Consider the following 16,482-nt stretch of genomic DNA (forward strand, 5'->3'; position numbering starts at 1 on the left):
CACTGTTACTCTGTGCGTCCGGCTCGCGTGGCGTCGCGGTTTCGGAGCACCACGCCTGCGAGCCCTGGCCACGATGTGGGCTCCGCAAGGGGCTAGGGACAGGCAGGGGGCGAGCCCGAGTTTGCGCACACCTTCCAGTCCCTGGAGGGAGCCTGCTCGTCTTCGAACGCCTTCGAACTTTTGACCTTCAATGGAGTCCCTGGAAAAGGTCAGGAGCGCCTGCTGCAGGCACTGTTGCCGAAGGCCAGGCCTTCCTGGCGCAGGGGAGGGACAGGGGAGGGAAGCTGATACTCAGTCGCTGTCCGACGGCGAGTTTTCGGAGCAGCAGGCTCATGATCCCGGGCCAGTGGCGAGAGCAGTGACACCGGGAACCCAAATCTCCGCGCCCGAATCCGCGGCCCGGTGTCCTCCCGGCCCCTGCTGACCTCCAGGTCACGCACCCCACTGCTCCACTGCTCTGCAGCCTGTGGCACACGGCCGAGAGTCCCCACATGAGCTCGACGCCAAGGTAAGGAACTGCCCTGCGTCCTCGGAGCCTGTCTCTGGCCTGGGGGGCCTGGAAAGCTGCACTCTGGAAGAGGTGGGGTTATACGACCGCCGCTGCAGGGGTGCGTGGGGGACTCTGGGCCGCACACCCATTTCCAGGCTGCAGAAGCCGGACCCGGGAGGGCAGAGGGGGGACAAAAGGACTCTAGGTCCAAAATGGCCCTGAAGGAGAGCTCCGGAATGCCCAGTGGCCGCGTCTGCAACGGAGTCTTCTTTCTCCAATTGCCTTCTGCCCCATTACCATGGGCCCCACCTGCGCCACCTGCGCCCACCGTGTGACCCTGGCTCAGCGACCTTGGCCCTTAATCGCCCAACGACGATTCCTCAAAATTCCGGCTGCGCTGAACCGGGCTGCTTTTGCGGCCGCCCTGGCAGTTGGGCCCTGTTTCCGCCGGCGCCCTGGGAGAGGCCTCGCCACTCGACTGGGCTCCCTGGCCCCTCCCTTCCCCTAGCCTGAGAGCCCCTGCGGCCACCCGCTCCTCCTGAGAAGGCGACAATCTCTTTTCACCTTAGTGTTTCGAGGACAGAAAGGGCAGAAGGGTCACTTCGGAGCCACTCACGCCGTTTTCATGTGTGTGTGTGTAATGGGGGGAGGGGGGCTCCTGGCTTTCCCCCTTTCAGCTCTTGGACCTGCAACACCGGGAGGGCGAGGACGCGGGACCAGCGCACCCTCGGAAGGCTCGATGCTCTCTGGCAGGGCGCCTGGCCAACGAGTCGCGCCGCCTCCTCCCGGCCGCGCCTGCTGGTGACCTGCCCGAGAGCCACAGGGGTGGCCTTGGCACCCATCCTTCCCTCGCCCTCCCCGCCGCCCATCCTAGCTCCGGGGTCCGGCGACCGGCGCTCAGGAGCGGGTCCCCGCGGCGCGCCGTGTGCACTCACCGCGACTTCCCCGAACCCGGGAGCGCGCGGGTCTCTCCCGGGAGAGTCCCTGGAGGCAGCGACGCGAAGGCGCGCCTGTGACTCCAGGGCCGCGGCGGGGTCGGAGGCAAGATTCGCCGCCCCAGCCCCCGCCGCGGTCCCTCCCCCCTCCCGCCCCCCCCCCCGGGACCCGGGCGGCCAGTGCTCCGCCCGAAGGCGGGTCCGCCATAAACAAACGCGGCTCGGCCGCACGTGGACAGCGGAGGTGCTGCGCCTAGCCACAGATCACGGGCTCCGGCGCTGCGTCTCCAGGCACAGGGAGCCGCCAGGAAGGGCAGGAGAGCGCGCTCGGGCCAGGGCCAGGCCCCAGCCGCCTCCGGCTCGCTCCCCTCCGCTGGGCTCCCGCTCCATGGCTCCGCGGCCACCGCCGCCCATGCCGCCCTCCGGTCCGGAGGGGCCTTGCCGCAGCCGGTTCGAACACTCGGCGAAGGAGTAAGCAGCGCCTCCGCCTCCGCGCCGGCCGCCCCCACGCCCCCAGGAAGGCCGAGGCAGGAGAGGCAGGAGGGAGGAAACAGGAGCGAGCAGGAACGGGGCTCCGGTTGCTGCAGGACGGTCCAGCCCGGAGGAGCCTGCGCCCCGGGCAGCGGCGGGCGGCGCCGCCGGGTTGCTCGGAGCTCAGGCCCAGCGGCTGCAGGGAGGCGTCTCGGAACCCCGGGAGGCCCCCCGCACCTGCCCGCGGCCGACTCCGCGGACTCACCTGCCTCCTGGCTCCCCATTCCCCATCCCCGCCGCCGCAGCCCGAGGGGGGCTCCGCGGGCCTGGAGCACGGCCGGGTCTAATATGCCCGGAGCCGAGGCGCGATGAAGGAGAAGTCCAAGAATGCGGCCAAGACCAGGAGGGAGAAGGAAAATGGCGAGTTTTACGAGCTGGCCAAGCTGCTCCCGCTGCCGTCGGCCATCACCTCGCAGCTGGACAAAGCGTCCATCATCCGCCTCACCACGAGCTACCTGAAGATGCGCGCCGTCTTCCCCGAAGGTGAGGCCTCAGGTGGGCGGCCGGGGACGCTGGGGAGCCCGGCGGCCTCGGCCCAGGCGGGAAGCTAAAGCCAACCCGCCCAGAGGGGTTGCCGCGGCCTGGCATCCAGAGCTGGGGCGTCTGAGGGAGGTTGCGTGAGGGTCTTCGGCTTCGGCGCTGGCTTGGGGTGAGGGGCCAGGGCCTTGGTGGCCCAGGAGTCCAAACCCTCTCCTGGCCCAGGGCTGGGTGAGGGCGAATTACGAATTGTTCCAGGGGCAGGCAGTCCCCCAGCCCGCACGGCCAGTGAGTTCTTTCTGGTTTTGTTCTTTCTCCCTTTCCTCCTTCCTTCTTTCGCCAATGCATTCTGGTTTGGTTTAGTTTTTTTCTCTCTCTTTTTCTTTCTTTTCTTTCTTTCTTTCTTTCTCTTTCTTTCTTTCTTTCTTCCTCTTTCTTTCATTCTCCCCTTCCTTCCTTTGCTCCCTCCCTCCCTCCCTCCCTCCTTCCTTCCTTTGCCAATGCATTGGTTTGTTTTCTTTCCTTTTCTGCCTTTCTTCCTTTCTTTGGAAGTTCACCCTGGTTTTGTTTTGCTTTCTTTCTTTCCCCATCCCTTCCTTTCTTTATCCCTCCTTCCTTTCTTTCTTTTCTTTCTACAATTCCCTTTATTTTTCCTTCATTCCTCCCTCTTTTTTTCTCTTCCTGGAGGAGGTAAAGGAGGGTCAGCTTCAGGCTCTGCGAGTCAGCGGGGATCCCGGTGAGGCCCAGGCACTGCAGGCTGAGGCTACAGAGCGAACACTTGTGCTGAGCCGGGCCCTCTCGTGAGGCTGGGGTGCGGGAAGTCAGGGCAGGAGAGACCCGTCCCCCTCGTTGGTGAGCTGAGATCCGGCTGAAAGAGAGGGGGCCGATTAATTCGAAAAATGGCAGACAGAGCTGAGCGCTGCCGTTCTTTTCAGGACTGAAAATGTGCCAGTGGGCCAGGGGCGCTGGGACACGCGGTCCCGAAGACTCGGAACAGGAAGAAATGGTGGCGCGCTGGGTGGGCTGTCCCGCCGCCCACGCCGGCTGCCGCTGGTGACAGGGGCTGCCCGGCCAGGCACCTCCGAGCAGCAGGTCTCAGGAAGGCCTGGTCACCACAACGTTCGTTTTTGGCGTCCCAAGCGTTCGGGGCCGCGTCTTCCAGCGCCTCTGCTCCCAGCGGGGGCGCTGCGGCCTGGCCCGAAGGATTTGACTCTTTGCTGGGAGGCGCGCTGCTCAGGGGTCTGATGGGTCCTCTGGGCCCAGGAGCTGGGAGGGCTGCGCCGGCCTCTGGAGCCCCGGGAGCCAGTGCCGGGGTAGGGAGACAACTTCCGCCGCAGGGCGCCGGACGGTCGGTGCAGAACAGGCGACAGGTGTCCCTAGGCCGCAGGGCGCCTCCATAGCGCCATCCCCACCAGGCACTCTACTCGAAATCGGAAAGCACGACCTTTTGTATTCGCCGCTGCCAAGCCTGTTATTTGTGCTGGGCGCTGGGTCTGGAGCTGCGCTTCTCGGCGCCTCCCTGATGGAGCGCAGAGAGACGATCTGCAAGCGCGGCCTCCAGCCCCGCGGCTCCCCGGCCCAGGAGCCAGGCGCGGGCTGACCCGGGAGCACCCGGCAGCGGAGGGGGCTGGAAGCGGACCCTTGGCCTCTCCTGTGCCACCCGGCCCTACCGCGCGGCCGCGGGGGGCTCTCCTCTCGGGCGCAGCGGTCCTTCAGCCCAGCGCAGGTTCCTCCCTTTCCTACTCGGAACGTGGCAAAGATACCCCAGTCCCAGCCCCTCCAGCTAAGAGCTGTTGCCCAAGGTGGTCGCTACTTGTCTGCTCAAGGGTGACCCCTTGGCAGAGAACTAGGGATGATTCCACTCCGGTTGATGTTTCAGGGGAAATTAAAAGAACATTCAGTTTTATGAGTTTCCTTCCGGGGAGGCGTGGTGGTAACTGGTTTGCTGGGATGAGCCGTTTCTTAACCGCATGCAACAAAGTAGGTGTGGAATCCGGACAAGAGGGCACTCACTGCCTTCTGCCCCCTTTGGAAATAGAAAAAGCCTTCGAAGAAACAATCCAAAGATTTAATGATTTGTGGTCAATGATTTCAATTAAACCAGAAATTAGTAAGGGAGGGCTGAGAAAACATGGCTGCTCAAAAGCTGTTCGCTGTTTGAGGGATTTCCAGGAGAGCCTGTTAAAAGCTGCGAAGTGGTGGGTGTACCGCTCAGCCACATTTAAACCGGGTCTGTGCGTTCTGGCTCTGGAAAGCAAGTCTCCAGGCATTTGGGCTCAGTACTGCTGGGTCCTGAGTTTGGGCGGGGGTGGTCCTTCTGGGGGTCAGGCCTTGAGCAGCTTGCACTGGTGGCAGGTTTGGGAGCAGTTGAGGGGCTTCCTGTGTGTCTTTTGGGGGGAGGTGACCCTGGAAGTTGGCACTCTGGAAGGGAGCTGTTTGGCCCTAGAGTTTTGGAAAGGGTCCTGAACCTGTTCGGTCCCCCCTCGGAAAGGAAAGGGAGCAGTGGCTTAGTCCCTCCCTCCTCCATTCGTGCAATGCCTGGGGTAGGGGTAGACCTGGAGCGGGTGGACACATATCCTTGAAATTCGTCAGGACAGCTGCTCCGGGGCCTTGGCCCTCAGTCAGTCTGGGGCTGAGGAGTAGGGAAGCTGGGAGCTTGGGGCAGAGGAAGAAGATGCGTTTAGAAAGACCTCCATTATGCAAACTGGAGTCCATTTATGCAAACTGGTCACCCTTCCAGTAGCTCCAAAGAGTGGCAGTGGAGTGGCATCTTGATTGATTTCACGTCTTCTCAGGGAACCTGGGGCTGCGGGGTTGGAATAGGATCTGTCTGAGCTGCCAGGGCCAGGGTGGTGGCCCTAGGGAGGTTTTAGGGCCAGGGTGGTCCCGGGCTGTGGCAGGGTCTCTCAGATCGCCTCGGGCTCTCAGCTGCAAGGTGAAAAATACCATGAGGAATTGATCCGCCAAGGGCGATCTTGTCTCAAAGCAAGTGGATTGCTGGGGTAAAGAATCTAGAGACCAGCTTAGGACTCTGGGAGGAAAAAAAAAAAAAGAATAGCATAGTCCTAAGGAACTGCAAGGATCACCAGATTAACCCTTCATACCTGGGGAAATTAAGGCCAGACATGACACAGGCCTTTCCCAAGCCTCCATACAAGGGCAATAGCAGGCCAGTTGCTGCCACTGCGGTCCTGTGGGGCATGTTCTCACTCCACTGCACCCAGGAGGCTGCCAGCCTCTGTTCCTTTTAACATAGATCTCCTCAGTTGTTAAGACAGAAAGAGGAACTCAGAGGGGTCCCTGTGTGCAAGGCAGAGGGTGACCACCAGAACCAGGATAAGCACCCCACTTGGTAGCCAGTTCAAGGGCTTGGGGATGCTTTCAACATTTACAGCCAGGTTTGAGGCCCCATTGTCATGCTGCGCTACTCGGCCTTGGTCTCCTTGTCTGTAAAATGGGCCCATTTGCAATGCACAGGTTTGCTGTGATGAAGGGTGAGGTCCCACAAGCAAAAGCTGTGCAGTGAGGGGGGAATCCTAAGCGTTGTTCCTACGCCACTCACCCCTTCCTGTGAGTTCTCCATATTCCCTGGTTCAAAGGAGTCTTGAATGGCAGGGATGGAGGACTCACTGCCTGGACTTTGAAGACCCCTGCTTTCTGGGTGACCACCTTTTCTCCCCTTCGACTGTGAGCTAATAAATTGGAGGTAGATAGGGCTGGGAAGAGGACAGGAGAGCAAGGCTGACTTTGGACATGGGCTTGAAATGGAAAACTTGATGAGTCTTGGAGGGTGGTTAAGATAATCTCGGGGCTGGGGCAGCGCTGAGGTCTGATGGTGAGCCAGCCCTTCCCAAAGTGTGGCCCTCCGTTCTGGAGACAGGGGCTTTGGAAACTGCGAAGGCATCCTGGCAGGCCAGCTCTGGTTGCTCCCTGGCCATAGCTGCTCTGACTACAGGCAGCAGGACGCAGGTCAGCCTCTGCCCATCGGAGGTGAGAGACAGGGCCTCCAGCACCAGACTCAGCAGTGCCACTGCAAACCTGGCACAACAGATTGGTCCCAGGACCCAGCTCAGTAGTGAAGTTGGAAACCAAGGTTGAGTCTCCCCATCTCCCTTTCCCCAACCCGAAAGATCCAAGATGGGTGTGGGTGAAAAAGGGAGAAGGAATTGCTACTCCAGAAACAGTCATTCACCCACACAAAAAGAGGTGGTGTTCAAGGTCTGAACTCTTCCAGTGCCTGGGTGCCTTTGGGTTTAAATTCAGCGGCAGGTGCCCCCATCACCACTTCCACCTGAGCATGCCACGAGAAGCCGGGTTATCTTAGAAATTGTTTCCCGGAATCAAAGCGACTTGATTTGGAGAGTTGGGTGAGGAGAAACTCACCCCTATACCCGTCAGGGCATCAGAGATGTGAGGCAATTCTCTACCTCCGAGGGAAAAAATGCAGATTTATTAAAGATCGACTGTTTAACAGAACAACGTAGATTTTTTACAACGCTTTCCCCGTCTCTGCTTTGAAGCTTGCCAGGCTGCAGCTGGAGATCCAGGAGGGAAAGCCCGCAGGCGCAGAGGGGACAATCCGGGAAGTGGTAAAGGGGACACCCGGACACAGGGCCTGTGCTTTCGTTGCAGGCGAGGAAGTGGAGCGCGCGCTGCAGATTCAGCGCGGGGCTAGAGGAGGACCTGGATCCCTGAACCCCGGGACGGAAAGGGAGCCTCCGGGCGGCTGTGGGTGCCGCGCTCCTCGGAGCCAGCAGCTGCTGGGGCGGCGTCCGAACTCCCCAGGTCTGGGCACCGGCAATGGGGGCACCGGGCCTTCTGTCTGTCCTCAGAATACGTAGGACACCCGCGGGCGACACGCCCGGCCACGCTAGGAGCCTCCTTCCCTGCCCCTCCCCATCGGCCGCGGGAGGTTTTCTTGGGGCGTCCCCACGAACACCCCCCTTCTCACCCTCTCCCCAGTTTGGAAAAGGGCGCAAGAAGCGGGCTTTTCAGGGACCCCGGGGAGAACAGGAGGGCTCCGAGGCGGGAGAAGGATTGAAGCGTGCAGAGGCGCCCCAAATTGCGACAATTTACTGGGATCCTTTTGTGGGGAAAGGAGGCTTAGAGGCTCAAGCTATAGGCTGTCCTAGAGCAACGAGGCGAGAACCTGGCCCCAAACTCCCTCCTTACGCCCTGGCACAGGTTCCCGGCGCCTGGTGTTCCCAAGGGAGCCCCCTGAGCCTACCGCCCCTGCAGGGGGTCGTGCTGCGGCTTCTGGGTCGTAAACGCCGAGGTCGGGGGTGGCGGAGCTGTGGAGGCGGCCTGCGCAGAAAGCTCCAGGATCCCAAAATGTGCTTGCGTGGAGCAGGGAGCGGAAGAGGCAGCCGGTCCTCACCCTCCTCTCCCGGTCCTCAGCCTCCTCTCCCGCCACGCACATATCCTTCTTGACTTTGAAGTGGTTTGCAATCCGAAAGTGAGACCTTGCGTCCTCAGATGGCCGGCAACGCGCCAGAGGTCACGCTCCCCAGAGACACCCCTCTCTCCTCCCCTACCCCAGCTCCCCCTGGGGCGGGTGGTAATTGGGGGAGGAGAGGCCGCAGGCAGGGAAGCGGTGGGAAAGCCAGAGAGGGCGGCACAAAGTGATGGCAGCCCGGCAAACACCGGGGCTTCGGGCTGGGCCGCGCTCGTTTAATCCCACAAAAATCCCATTTTGGAGGTGAGAAATAGAGGTTAGAGGTCGGGCCCTTCTGGAGATCAGACCGAGGAGACGGGCCCAGCTGGCGTCTTAAAGCAAGGAGGGGGAGTCGGGAGGAGGTGAGACCCCTGCACCTAGGTGGGGGCTCCCAAGCCGTTCTGGATTTTCCACACTCCCAAGTCCGATTTTCCACGGAGGGCTGGGATTAGGGACTGGCACCTTCTTGTTGTTAACCGCATTTGATATTCACAAGAACCCTGTGAGGAGACTTTGTCACCGTTTTTAGTTGCCTGAGGTTGCCGGAGGGGCAGTGAGAGAATCGTCTAACCTGGTGTTCCTACCACAGTCCAGGTCCTGTGTCCTGGGCTGGACCCACAGTCCCTGCCACCACCCAGAGGAAGGCGCAAAGCTGGCTGCCTCCTTTACAGGTCTCCCTTAGGTGCCCTCATGAAGGGGGACGGCCACCTCACAGTGCAGGAACTATCTCCCCGTTTGCTCCCAAATAGTCTTGTGGGTGTGGTGCTGTTTATGGTCTGTGACCTGCATCTGGAGGTACCCCCAGGGCCAGATTCGGAAGAGGAGGGATCACTTGGAGGCAGTGTCTGTGGTGTGAGGAACGGCAGGCAGGGTGTGGGACCAACATGCACACACTCGCAGGTGCTGGGGGGCAAGCAGGAATGAGGCGCTGGCTCCCTTTCCCTCCATTTCTCCCTGGGGGTCCCAGCAACCTGGCCATCCCTGACTTCCAACAGCACAGCGTCCCCACAGGTCCTGCAGTGCTCTGCAGGGGTGCAGGGAGCTCCCCTCCCCCCAGCCCCAACCTCACCTCCCTCACCCCCACCCCACCCCCACCCCTGGGTTGGGGACCCCTGGTGCTCCAGGAGAGCAGTGAGTGCTGGGAGCCGCTAACCCCGAGGCGCCTAGCACAGACTCTTCTCACCCCTTATTTTTGAAATAAAGCCCTTCCTTAGGTCCAGATAAGGGCCACGTGCTCAGTGCCTCACTTTCGTGGGAGTGTATATCACTTTACAGTACCAAGACAATTTTCTTTCGTTACAAATCTTTATTTAGTCTCTGCGTTTAGACCAAAGTAGATTTTTATGGGCTGAGTGAAAAAGCCTCGCCCGCATTGGTTTCTAATGGAACAGCTGGCAGCGCCACTGCCCCCGGGTGGGGTGGCCTAGAGGCAGGGGTGCTTGGGAGGAACATCTAGCACCAGACCTCCTCCACCAGGTGGGAAAGGGACGTTTGCACCAAATCTCTGCCGGCAAAGCAGAGGCTTTGGGGAATTACAGAAAAACTATAATGATCTAAAAGAGAACAAGTTATCTTGAAGTGTGCGGGTATTTGAATCATACAGAAAATTGTCCCGTGTTCCTAGTGCACTTTTGCATGTAGAGCCAGGGCCTTCGAGGAGGCTTTCAAGAGATCCCGGGCAGCGGAGTCTGGTCTGGAGTTTCATTTCCCTAGGTGCAGATTTCTCCCCAAGTCTTCCCGCCATGGGCTTTGCAAGAAGCCAGGGCCCAGGGGCCACGTTCACCGTTAGCACCGCACAGGGCAAAGATGGCTCTAGGACAACTGCCCAACCCCAGGAACGACCCAGCAGCAGAGAAAAGGACAACTGCCAGAGTGCATTTGTCCCTTTTTGGAAATTAGAATTCCTGGGTCCTTAGCAAAGTCTTACTTCACCAAATCCCAGGACCTTCACATTTTGGTTCTTGCCATTGCTGGTTAACAGTTGTAAATGCTGCCGCCCCGAGGCCTGGGAGGAAGGACCTGCTGGTGAGAGCACGGGGAGTGCTGCTGTGATTACGGTGGTGATGCGGGGTGAGCGCGATTTCCCGGGATTAAAAAGCCACCAGTGCCCCCGTGGTGGAGGCTGGGGGCCCCCGAATAATGAGCTGTGATTGTATTCCCGGGATAGTGTATGTGGAAATTAGCCACCTCCTCAGCCAGGATAAGCCCCTAATTCCTTGAGCCCAGGAGGAGAAACTAAAGGTCATCCCTTTTTAAACTGCAGAATAGTTTTGTTTTTTTGTTTGTTTGTTTGTTTTTTTGTTGTTTTTTTTTTTAAGATTTTAGTTGCCGAATAGGGAAGGGTTTGCGAAGCCGCTGCCCTGGGCCGAGGTGCATTTTACGCTTCCAGAGACCGCGATGCCCAGAGCGTTCCCGGGGAGGCTGAGAGACCCAGGGTGCTCTGGGTGACTGCACGGCGACTCCTCGGGAACCCACTCGGGGCTGCCCGCTTGGAAGGGCTTTGCGGCCCCAGGAACGGTCTCCAGGATCTCCATGGCTGGTCAGGTTCCCCGTCCCTCGTATCCCGCGCTGCCCGGGGGCTCCTACCTTTGGTTCAGTGCTCGCGGCACCACCGCACGCAGGCCGGCAGTGGGGGGCTGGGGCTGGGGCTGGGCCTGGCCCGCAGTTCCTGGGATGGGGGGCGGGCATCGTGGGTTGGGGCGGGGGACGCGCCAGCAGCGCCCACAGCTCGCCTCACAGAGGTCGCAGCCAGGGGTCGGGCGCTAGGCTCGTGGGCCAGGAGGCGCCGGGCGCGTTGTCCTCCGGGGAGGTTGAGGTGCAGGCGGCGCACCGACCCTCGCCATCTGGCGCTGCAGCCACTAGCCACGGCGCTTAGTGGAGGGTCTGCGGCCAGACTCCCGGCGGAAAGATTCCGGGGAGGGCTCGGGGATTGTCCCAGCCCGCGCTAAGCGCCGCAGCCTCGCCCGGCTTTCTGCTTCCTCTGACTGTGCAGGGGAAGCCTGGGGTCTCGCGGGGCGCAGCAGTCAGGCCGAGGGTGCAGCAGGAGGGGAGCCCTGATGGGAAGGGCTCTCTTTCCCCTGGTGCGCAACACTGGTTGGTAGCTTTTGCGGAGGTGGTGAAGAAGGGCAGGAGGCCTGTTGAGCGGAGGAGGCTGGGGATCCCTAATTGTGTGTCAAGAGACCCTTTCCAGTTCGGCCTGTGGCCCATCCCTCTCCCACCGCCGGCAGATTGGAGTCTGCTCTCGGGGAGCCCCCAGGTAAACCCCTCCCAGGCAGAAGGTTTCGGATTGGAAGGAGGACCGCGCTCGCGGGGCGCCTGTGAGAGCTGGGAAGCCCGAGGGGTAGCGTGTAGGGGGTTTTTTATGCGGGAGGAGCTGCCTCCTGGGCGGCAGGGACTTTCTGTCTCAGCCTGTCTGCCTTTGGGAAACAAGGAGTTGCCGGAGAAGCAGGGAAAGAAAGGAGGGAGGGAAGGAGGGTCCTTGGGGGAATATTTACGGGTCAAATCGATATCCCCGTTTGGCCACGAGAATGGCGATTTCAAAGCAGATTAGATTACTTTGTGGCATTTCAAATAAAACGGCAATTTCAGGGCCATGAGCACGTGGGCGACCCGCGGGAGCTGTGGACCTGGCAGGCTCGCACGGGCGCCCGGGCTGCCGGCCGCTGCGGGGATTTCTCCCCCGGCCTTTTCTTTTTAACCGAGGGCAAAGGGGCGACGGCGAGAGCACAGATGGCGGCTCCGGAGCCGGGGAGGCGGCGGGGAGACGCGCGGGACTCGTGGGGAGGGCTGGCAGGGTGCAGGGGTTCCGCGTGACCTGCCTGGCGCCCAGGCATCGGGCTGGGCGCTGCAGTTTACCGATTTGCTTTCGTCCCTCGTCCAGGTTTAGGAGACGCGTGGGGACAGCCGAGCCGCGCCGGGCCCCTGGACAGCGTCGCCAAGGAGCTGGGATCGCACTTGCTGCAGGTAGAGCGGCCGCGCCAGGGGAGAAGCGCAGCCGCCGCAGGCTCCCTTCCGACCCCGCCACCCCAGCCTCCAGGCCCCCCTTCCCCAGGAGCGCCAGGCAGATCCAGAGGCTGCCGGGGGCTGGGGATGGGGTGGTCCCCACTGCGGAGGGATGAACGCTTAGCATGTCGGGATGCGGCCTGCGGCCAACCCTACCCTAACCCTACATCTGCCCCCACACCCCGCCGAAGGCCCCAGGACTCCCCAGGCCACCTGAGACCTCGGCCAGGGGCGCCTCCCGAGCGTGGTCAAGTCCTTTCCAATCTCACTTCCCTCGGCAGGTTCCACCCAGCGCTTGCTCTGTGCCAGGCGCCAGGGCTGGAGCAGCAGAAATGATCGGGCTGCTCTGAGCTCTAAAGCATTCGGCCTCTGCGTGTGTGCAGGGGGCGCAAGGACGGAGAGACAGCATCAATAATAGAAAATTAACAGGGGCACTTGTCCAGAGCTTACTGCAGGACAAATTCAGTTCCGGACCTTATTGGCTTCCCCCTCCCATCTAGAGTGGATTCTGGTTTTTTTATTTGTTTTGTTTTGTTTTTTGTTTGTTTGTTTGTTTTTGAGACGGAGCCTCACTCTGTGGGCCAGGCTGGAGTGCAATGGCGCGATCTCGGCTCACTCCAACCTCCGCCTCCCGGGTTCAAGCGATTCTCCCCCTTCAGCCTCCCGAGTAGCCAGGATTGCAGGCACCCGCCATCATGCCTGGCTAATTTTTGTAGAGACGGGGTTTCACCCAGGCTGGTCTCGAACTCCTGACCTCCGATGATCCGCCCACCTCAGCCTCCCAAAGTGTTGGGACTACAGGCGTGAGCCAATGCGTCCTGCCTGGGTTCTGTTTTTAACTCCATTTTTTAGAGGAGGAAATTGAGGCACAGAGAGGTTAAATAACATGTCTAAGGTCACACAGCAAGCGGTGGAGCGGAGTTAACCCATTGGCCTAGCTCTAGAGCCCACCCGGATAACCAGAACTTGGTGAGGCCTCCGGGCTCTTGCTTGGTTTGAAGCCAGGTGCTTAGCGCCCCGAGCCCGGGGCCATTCACCCTGCAAGAGCTGCACGCGCCCCTGACCTCGGCTTTTCCCTGGCAGCAGAGGGGCTTTGCGGGTCGGCCGGGTAGCCCTGAGCACAGCTCGCCACTTCCAGGTGGGCGGTTGGCGCTGGCTGGGGACACATCCCGATCTTTCAAATGCCCTTTACAGAGCCTCATCAACGACCCGATTCATTCCCCCCTCCTGTCATTTGTCTCTGCCATCGAAAAATGCCTACCGAGAGCTGCTCTGCATTTCCGCCCTCTATTTTGTGTTTTACTTTAAAATAATATTAAAAAAAAGTGTTGGCTGCAGGACGCCATGACTTAGGTCAGCGAGTCAGCCGCTAGCTCTGCATTTCCAAAAAGCAGATCTTTTCACAACTCTCTTGCCCCAAGTGCCCTAGTGTGGTTTATTTTTTAAAATGCATGCCTGCGGAAGAGAAGACCCGGGGAATATTTGAAACCCCGAGCTTTTACAACATAAAGCGCATGGTGTGGCCGCGGCGGGTAATGGCGCTCTGGGAGCCCTGCCCAGGCAGCCTCTGCTCGCCCTCCTCCACTTCCAGCTCCGGGCTGGGTGTGTTGCAAGTTTCATACTCCTACATATTATAAGTGACACTAATATCAGGGACAACTAAGTGCTGGGGAACTTCAATTAAAACCTGGCTGGTAAAGTCAACACCCCAGACTTCTCTATGCTACATTTCTTTAATTAATTCCGGAGTGGTGTGTGGACGGGCGTCTTTGCAGTTATTATACATGTAAGTGAATTAGGCCATTTGAAGCTACGAAGTCATACCCAACGTTTTCCATTAAGAATATTATTTTTTTAGCTACTGCTGGCAACTTTTAGAATTTAATTATGATAATTTTCCTCTTTTCCTCATTATCCCAGATATGGCTGGTTGTGAGATACTTTTTCACTAAATGTGTCTCTTTAATGATTTTGGAATTAAGCGAGCATGCCAAATGCGCCAAGACATTTATAACTTTAGAAATTGCTGCATAGTATATATTTTTGGAACACCACAGGTTTAGTTGGGAAAATATTTTGCAGCTGAGTTAGAAACTTGAAAGTTAGGCTTATAATCAAGATGCTGATTTTCAACCTTAGCATCGGGGAAGGTAATGATAGTTTAGTTGGCAAAGACTTTTTGCAGCAAACTGTATTTGAGACAGCAGAATCCAAGGATATCTTTCAAGATTCACTTACACTACATTCTTTTTAGCCCCCTCTCTAGGGGTGCGGGGGGGTGGCTTAGAAAAACCAAAGGTAATCTGGTTTCAATTACATGCTGTAAAAATAGAATTTGTGGCCAGAAATTAATTTGGAATATTTTTTATGGGGGCAGCATTGTGGGTTGCATGAGTCTTTCACCAACTTTATTGCTTTTCTTTGGTTCTGGATCTAAAATATGAATGAGTAAATAAAATACAGTTTCCTTTTTCAAAAATAATTTAGTCTTTTTATCCTTGACACATAAATATAATCATTATTTTTTTATTTGTCTTAATTACCTCTTATAGTTTTACTTTTTTTTTGAGGGTTAGCCAACTTAGGAAAAATCAGAATTTCATTTGGGTGGTTTTCATTTTTCAGAAGTTGATACTTTTCCTCCTTGAATTTTGCAAAGGTTATTTGATCTCTTGCAAATTCTAAATAATTAATTCTGTAGACATAGTCTGGTAAAATAACCAGGTATTTTGTTTTATTTTCTGGGCAGTGGTAGTGTTCGGATTTTATTATTCAAATGGTACTTAGAGGTAACTAGAAAATTGTGGCAAATAAAGCATATGTCCTAGTGGTATAAATGACTGCCAATTATGACATAAAATGGTCTATATAGTGGTAGATTTTTCCCCTAAGTACCGTAGAACTCCGGATTTGTACTAAGTGCTAAAATAACCCCAAACAATAAAGCTACTACATTTAAACTGAGCTTGATAGGAATTCTCAAATGTTTTGCATGATTTTTGTGATGTGGATGTACGATTGTTTCTAAAGTGCTTTAAAAGCATTTCAGAGCCTGGCCTGGGAACTAAACCCTGGGTGCTGTTTCCTACAGTCCTTTTTAAGACCCTGGGCTTCATTTTTGCATTTAGCAAGCATGTGTTGATGGTCATATTTGATGCTTCCCTCCATCCCAGTGACTGTACCATTGTTAGATTTAACTCTAATGTAGAATGATCATCTCTTATTCTGACACTTTATCTTTTACAGACTCTGGATGGATTTGTTTTTGTGGTAGCATCTGATGGCAAAATCATGTATATATCCGAGACCGCTTCTGTCCATTTAGGCTTGTCCCAGGTGGGTATTGCCTAATTTTATGTGCAACCAAAATATTAAACGAAGTGACAGCAGATTTTGACAGGCTCACCCAACTTGAAAATGAGTCTGTTTAAGTATTTGCTTTTATGTAAGAACATAACCCCAAATTGCAAAATCCTCTTCTCAGGACATCCTGCAGGGGTTTTCTTCTCCATACTACGTTTTACTTTTTTACTTTCTTTTTCCCTTGGGGTTTCATGACCAGTGTGTCTTCGCCACGTCAGCCTTGTTCCGAGGTTCTGTCCCATACCTGGACTATCTGCTTATGTAGTAATGCTAGATGCCCTGAAAAGAGCTCCACAAAGGGACATGTTTCAGTCCACACTTGCTGGTCTGCACGTGGTATTATGAGTTGCTATAAAGCAAGAGGTAAGCTGATGTGGAACATGGATTTTATCCAGAATGTTCTTTGGGGAGAGAGAATGGGGAGGGGTAGATTTATGAGTGTTCGCATGGAATTCAGGGTCATTTTTCCTGACTTTTTCCAGTTCAGTGGTCGTTTCAGCAAAGCGTTTTATATGCTTGTGATAGAAACTCATAAAACTCAGTTTACTACTGTTTTGAACAGCAAGGTTTCTTTAGAACATCTGAATATTACCAATTTTTCTGGAAAGATGGAATCATCTTCTAAAAGAGGTCCACCGTTTCCTTAGAGGAAAGAGGGGGACCCAGCTTTGTCTCTCCCTGGCAAGCCAAGGGTTTGGTGGGGGATTTGGGGGCTCCCTGGACCCACTGAATGTCTGAAAGGGGGTAGTGTAACTGATCATTCCCATTCACATGCCTGACTTAACAAATGTGGATCATGATTTTAATAGTCACATTTTAAACTACATATAGGACTAAATATTTCTTCACATTGTGTGCTATCAGAGTGATTTTTCACCATGACTGAACACACACTAGAATTAATGATAGATACAGCGGATGGGTTCCAGAGAGGCCCATAATGAATTTGAATTACACACGCCTCCTAATGTAGTTAAGTCAAAATAAAACATGCCGATTAATGAGGCTTCAGTTTGCTCATTGAAAAACAAAATGACCACATTTGGCAACATGCATCTGGTGTATTCCTTTTATTTTTCTGCCAATACTTTTTTTTACAAACTTGCTATTTATTTACAACCTTCTCTTCTGATGTATGGATATCCTTATCCAGATCCACGTGGGTTTATGTAACTCTGTGTTTCTCAGGCAAAGCCCTTTAAAATGAATTACATCTTAAATGATTTGAAAGTTTTTCTCTTCCTCTTCTC

At 56.3% G+C, this 16,482-nt stretch overlaps 1 protein-coding gene across 3 annotated transcripts in view; it reads left to right on the forward strand.

Annotated features, from left to right (window-relative positions):
• The first annotated feature begins 1,615 nt into the window (after positions 1–1,615).
• Positions 1,616–16,482, forward strand: part of SIM2 (SIM bHLH transcription factor 2) — a 49,839-nt gene continuing 34,972 nt past the window's right edge. For 2 of the 3 annotated variants that reach the window (XM_054468594.2, XM_063659667.1), the window contains exons 1-3: positions 1,616–2,439; positions 11,748–11,830; positions 15,116–15,205. In XM_054468594.2, coding sequence (XP_054324569.2) covers positions 2,265–2,439; positions 11,748–11,830; positions 15,116–15,205 — 348 coding nt within the window. In that variant the 5' untranslated portion in view covers positions 1,616–2,264. Of the gene's footprint in view, positions 2,440–10,674; positions 11,124–11,747; positions 11,831–15,115; positions 15,206–16,482 lie in introns of those variants that run through there. The other variant, XM_063659666.1, reaches the window with a different exon arrangement.

Source organism: Pongo pygmaeus, chromosome 22 (genome assembly GCF_028885625.2).
Source record: "Pongo pygmaeus isolate AG05252 chromosome 22, NHGRI_mPonPyg2-v2.0_pri, whole genome shotgun sequence".
Classification (NCBI taxonomy): Eukaryota; Metazoa; Chordata; class Mammalia; order Primates; family Hominidae; genus Pongo; species Pongo pygmaeus.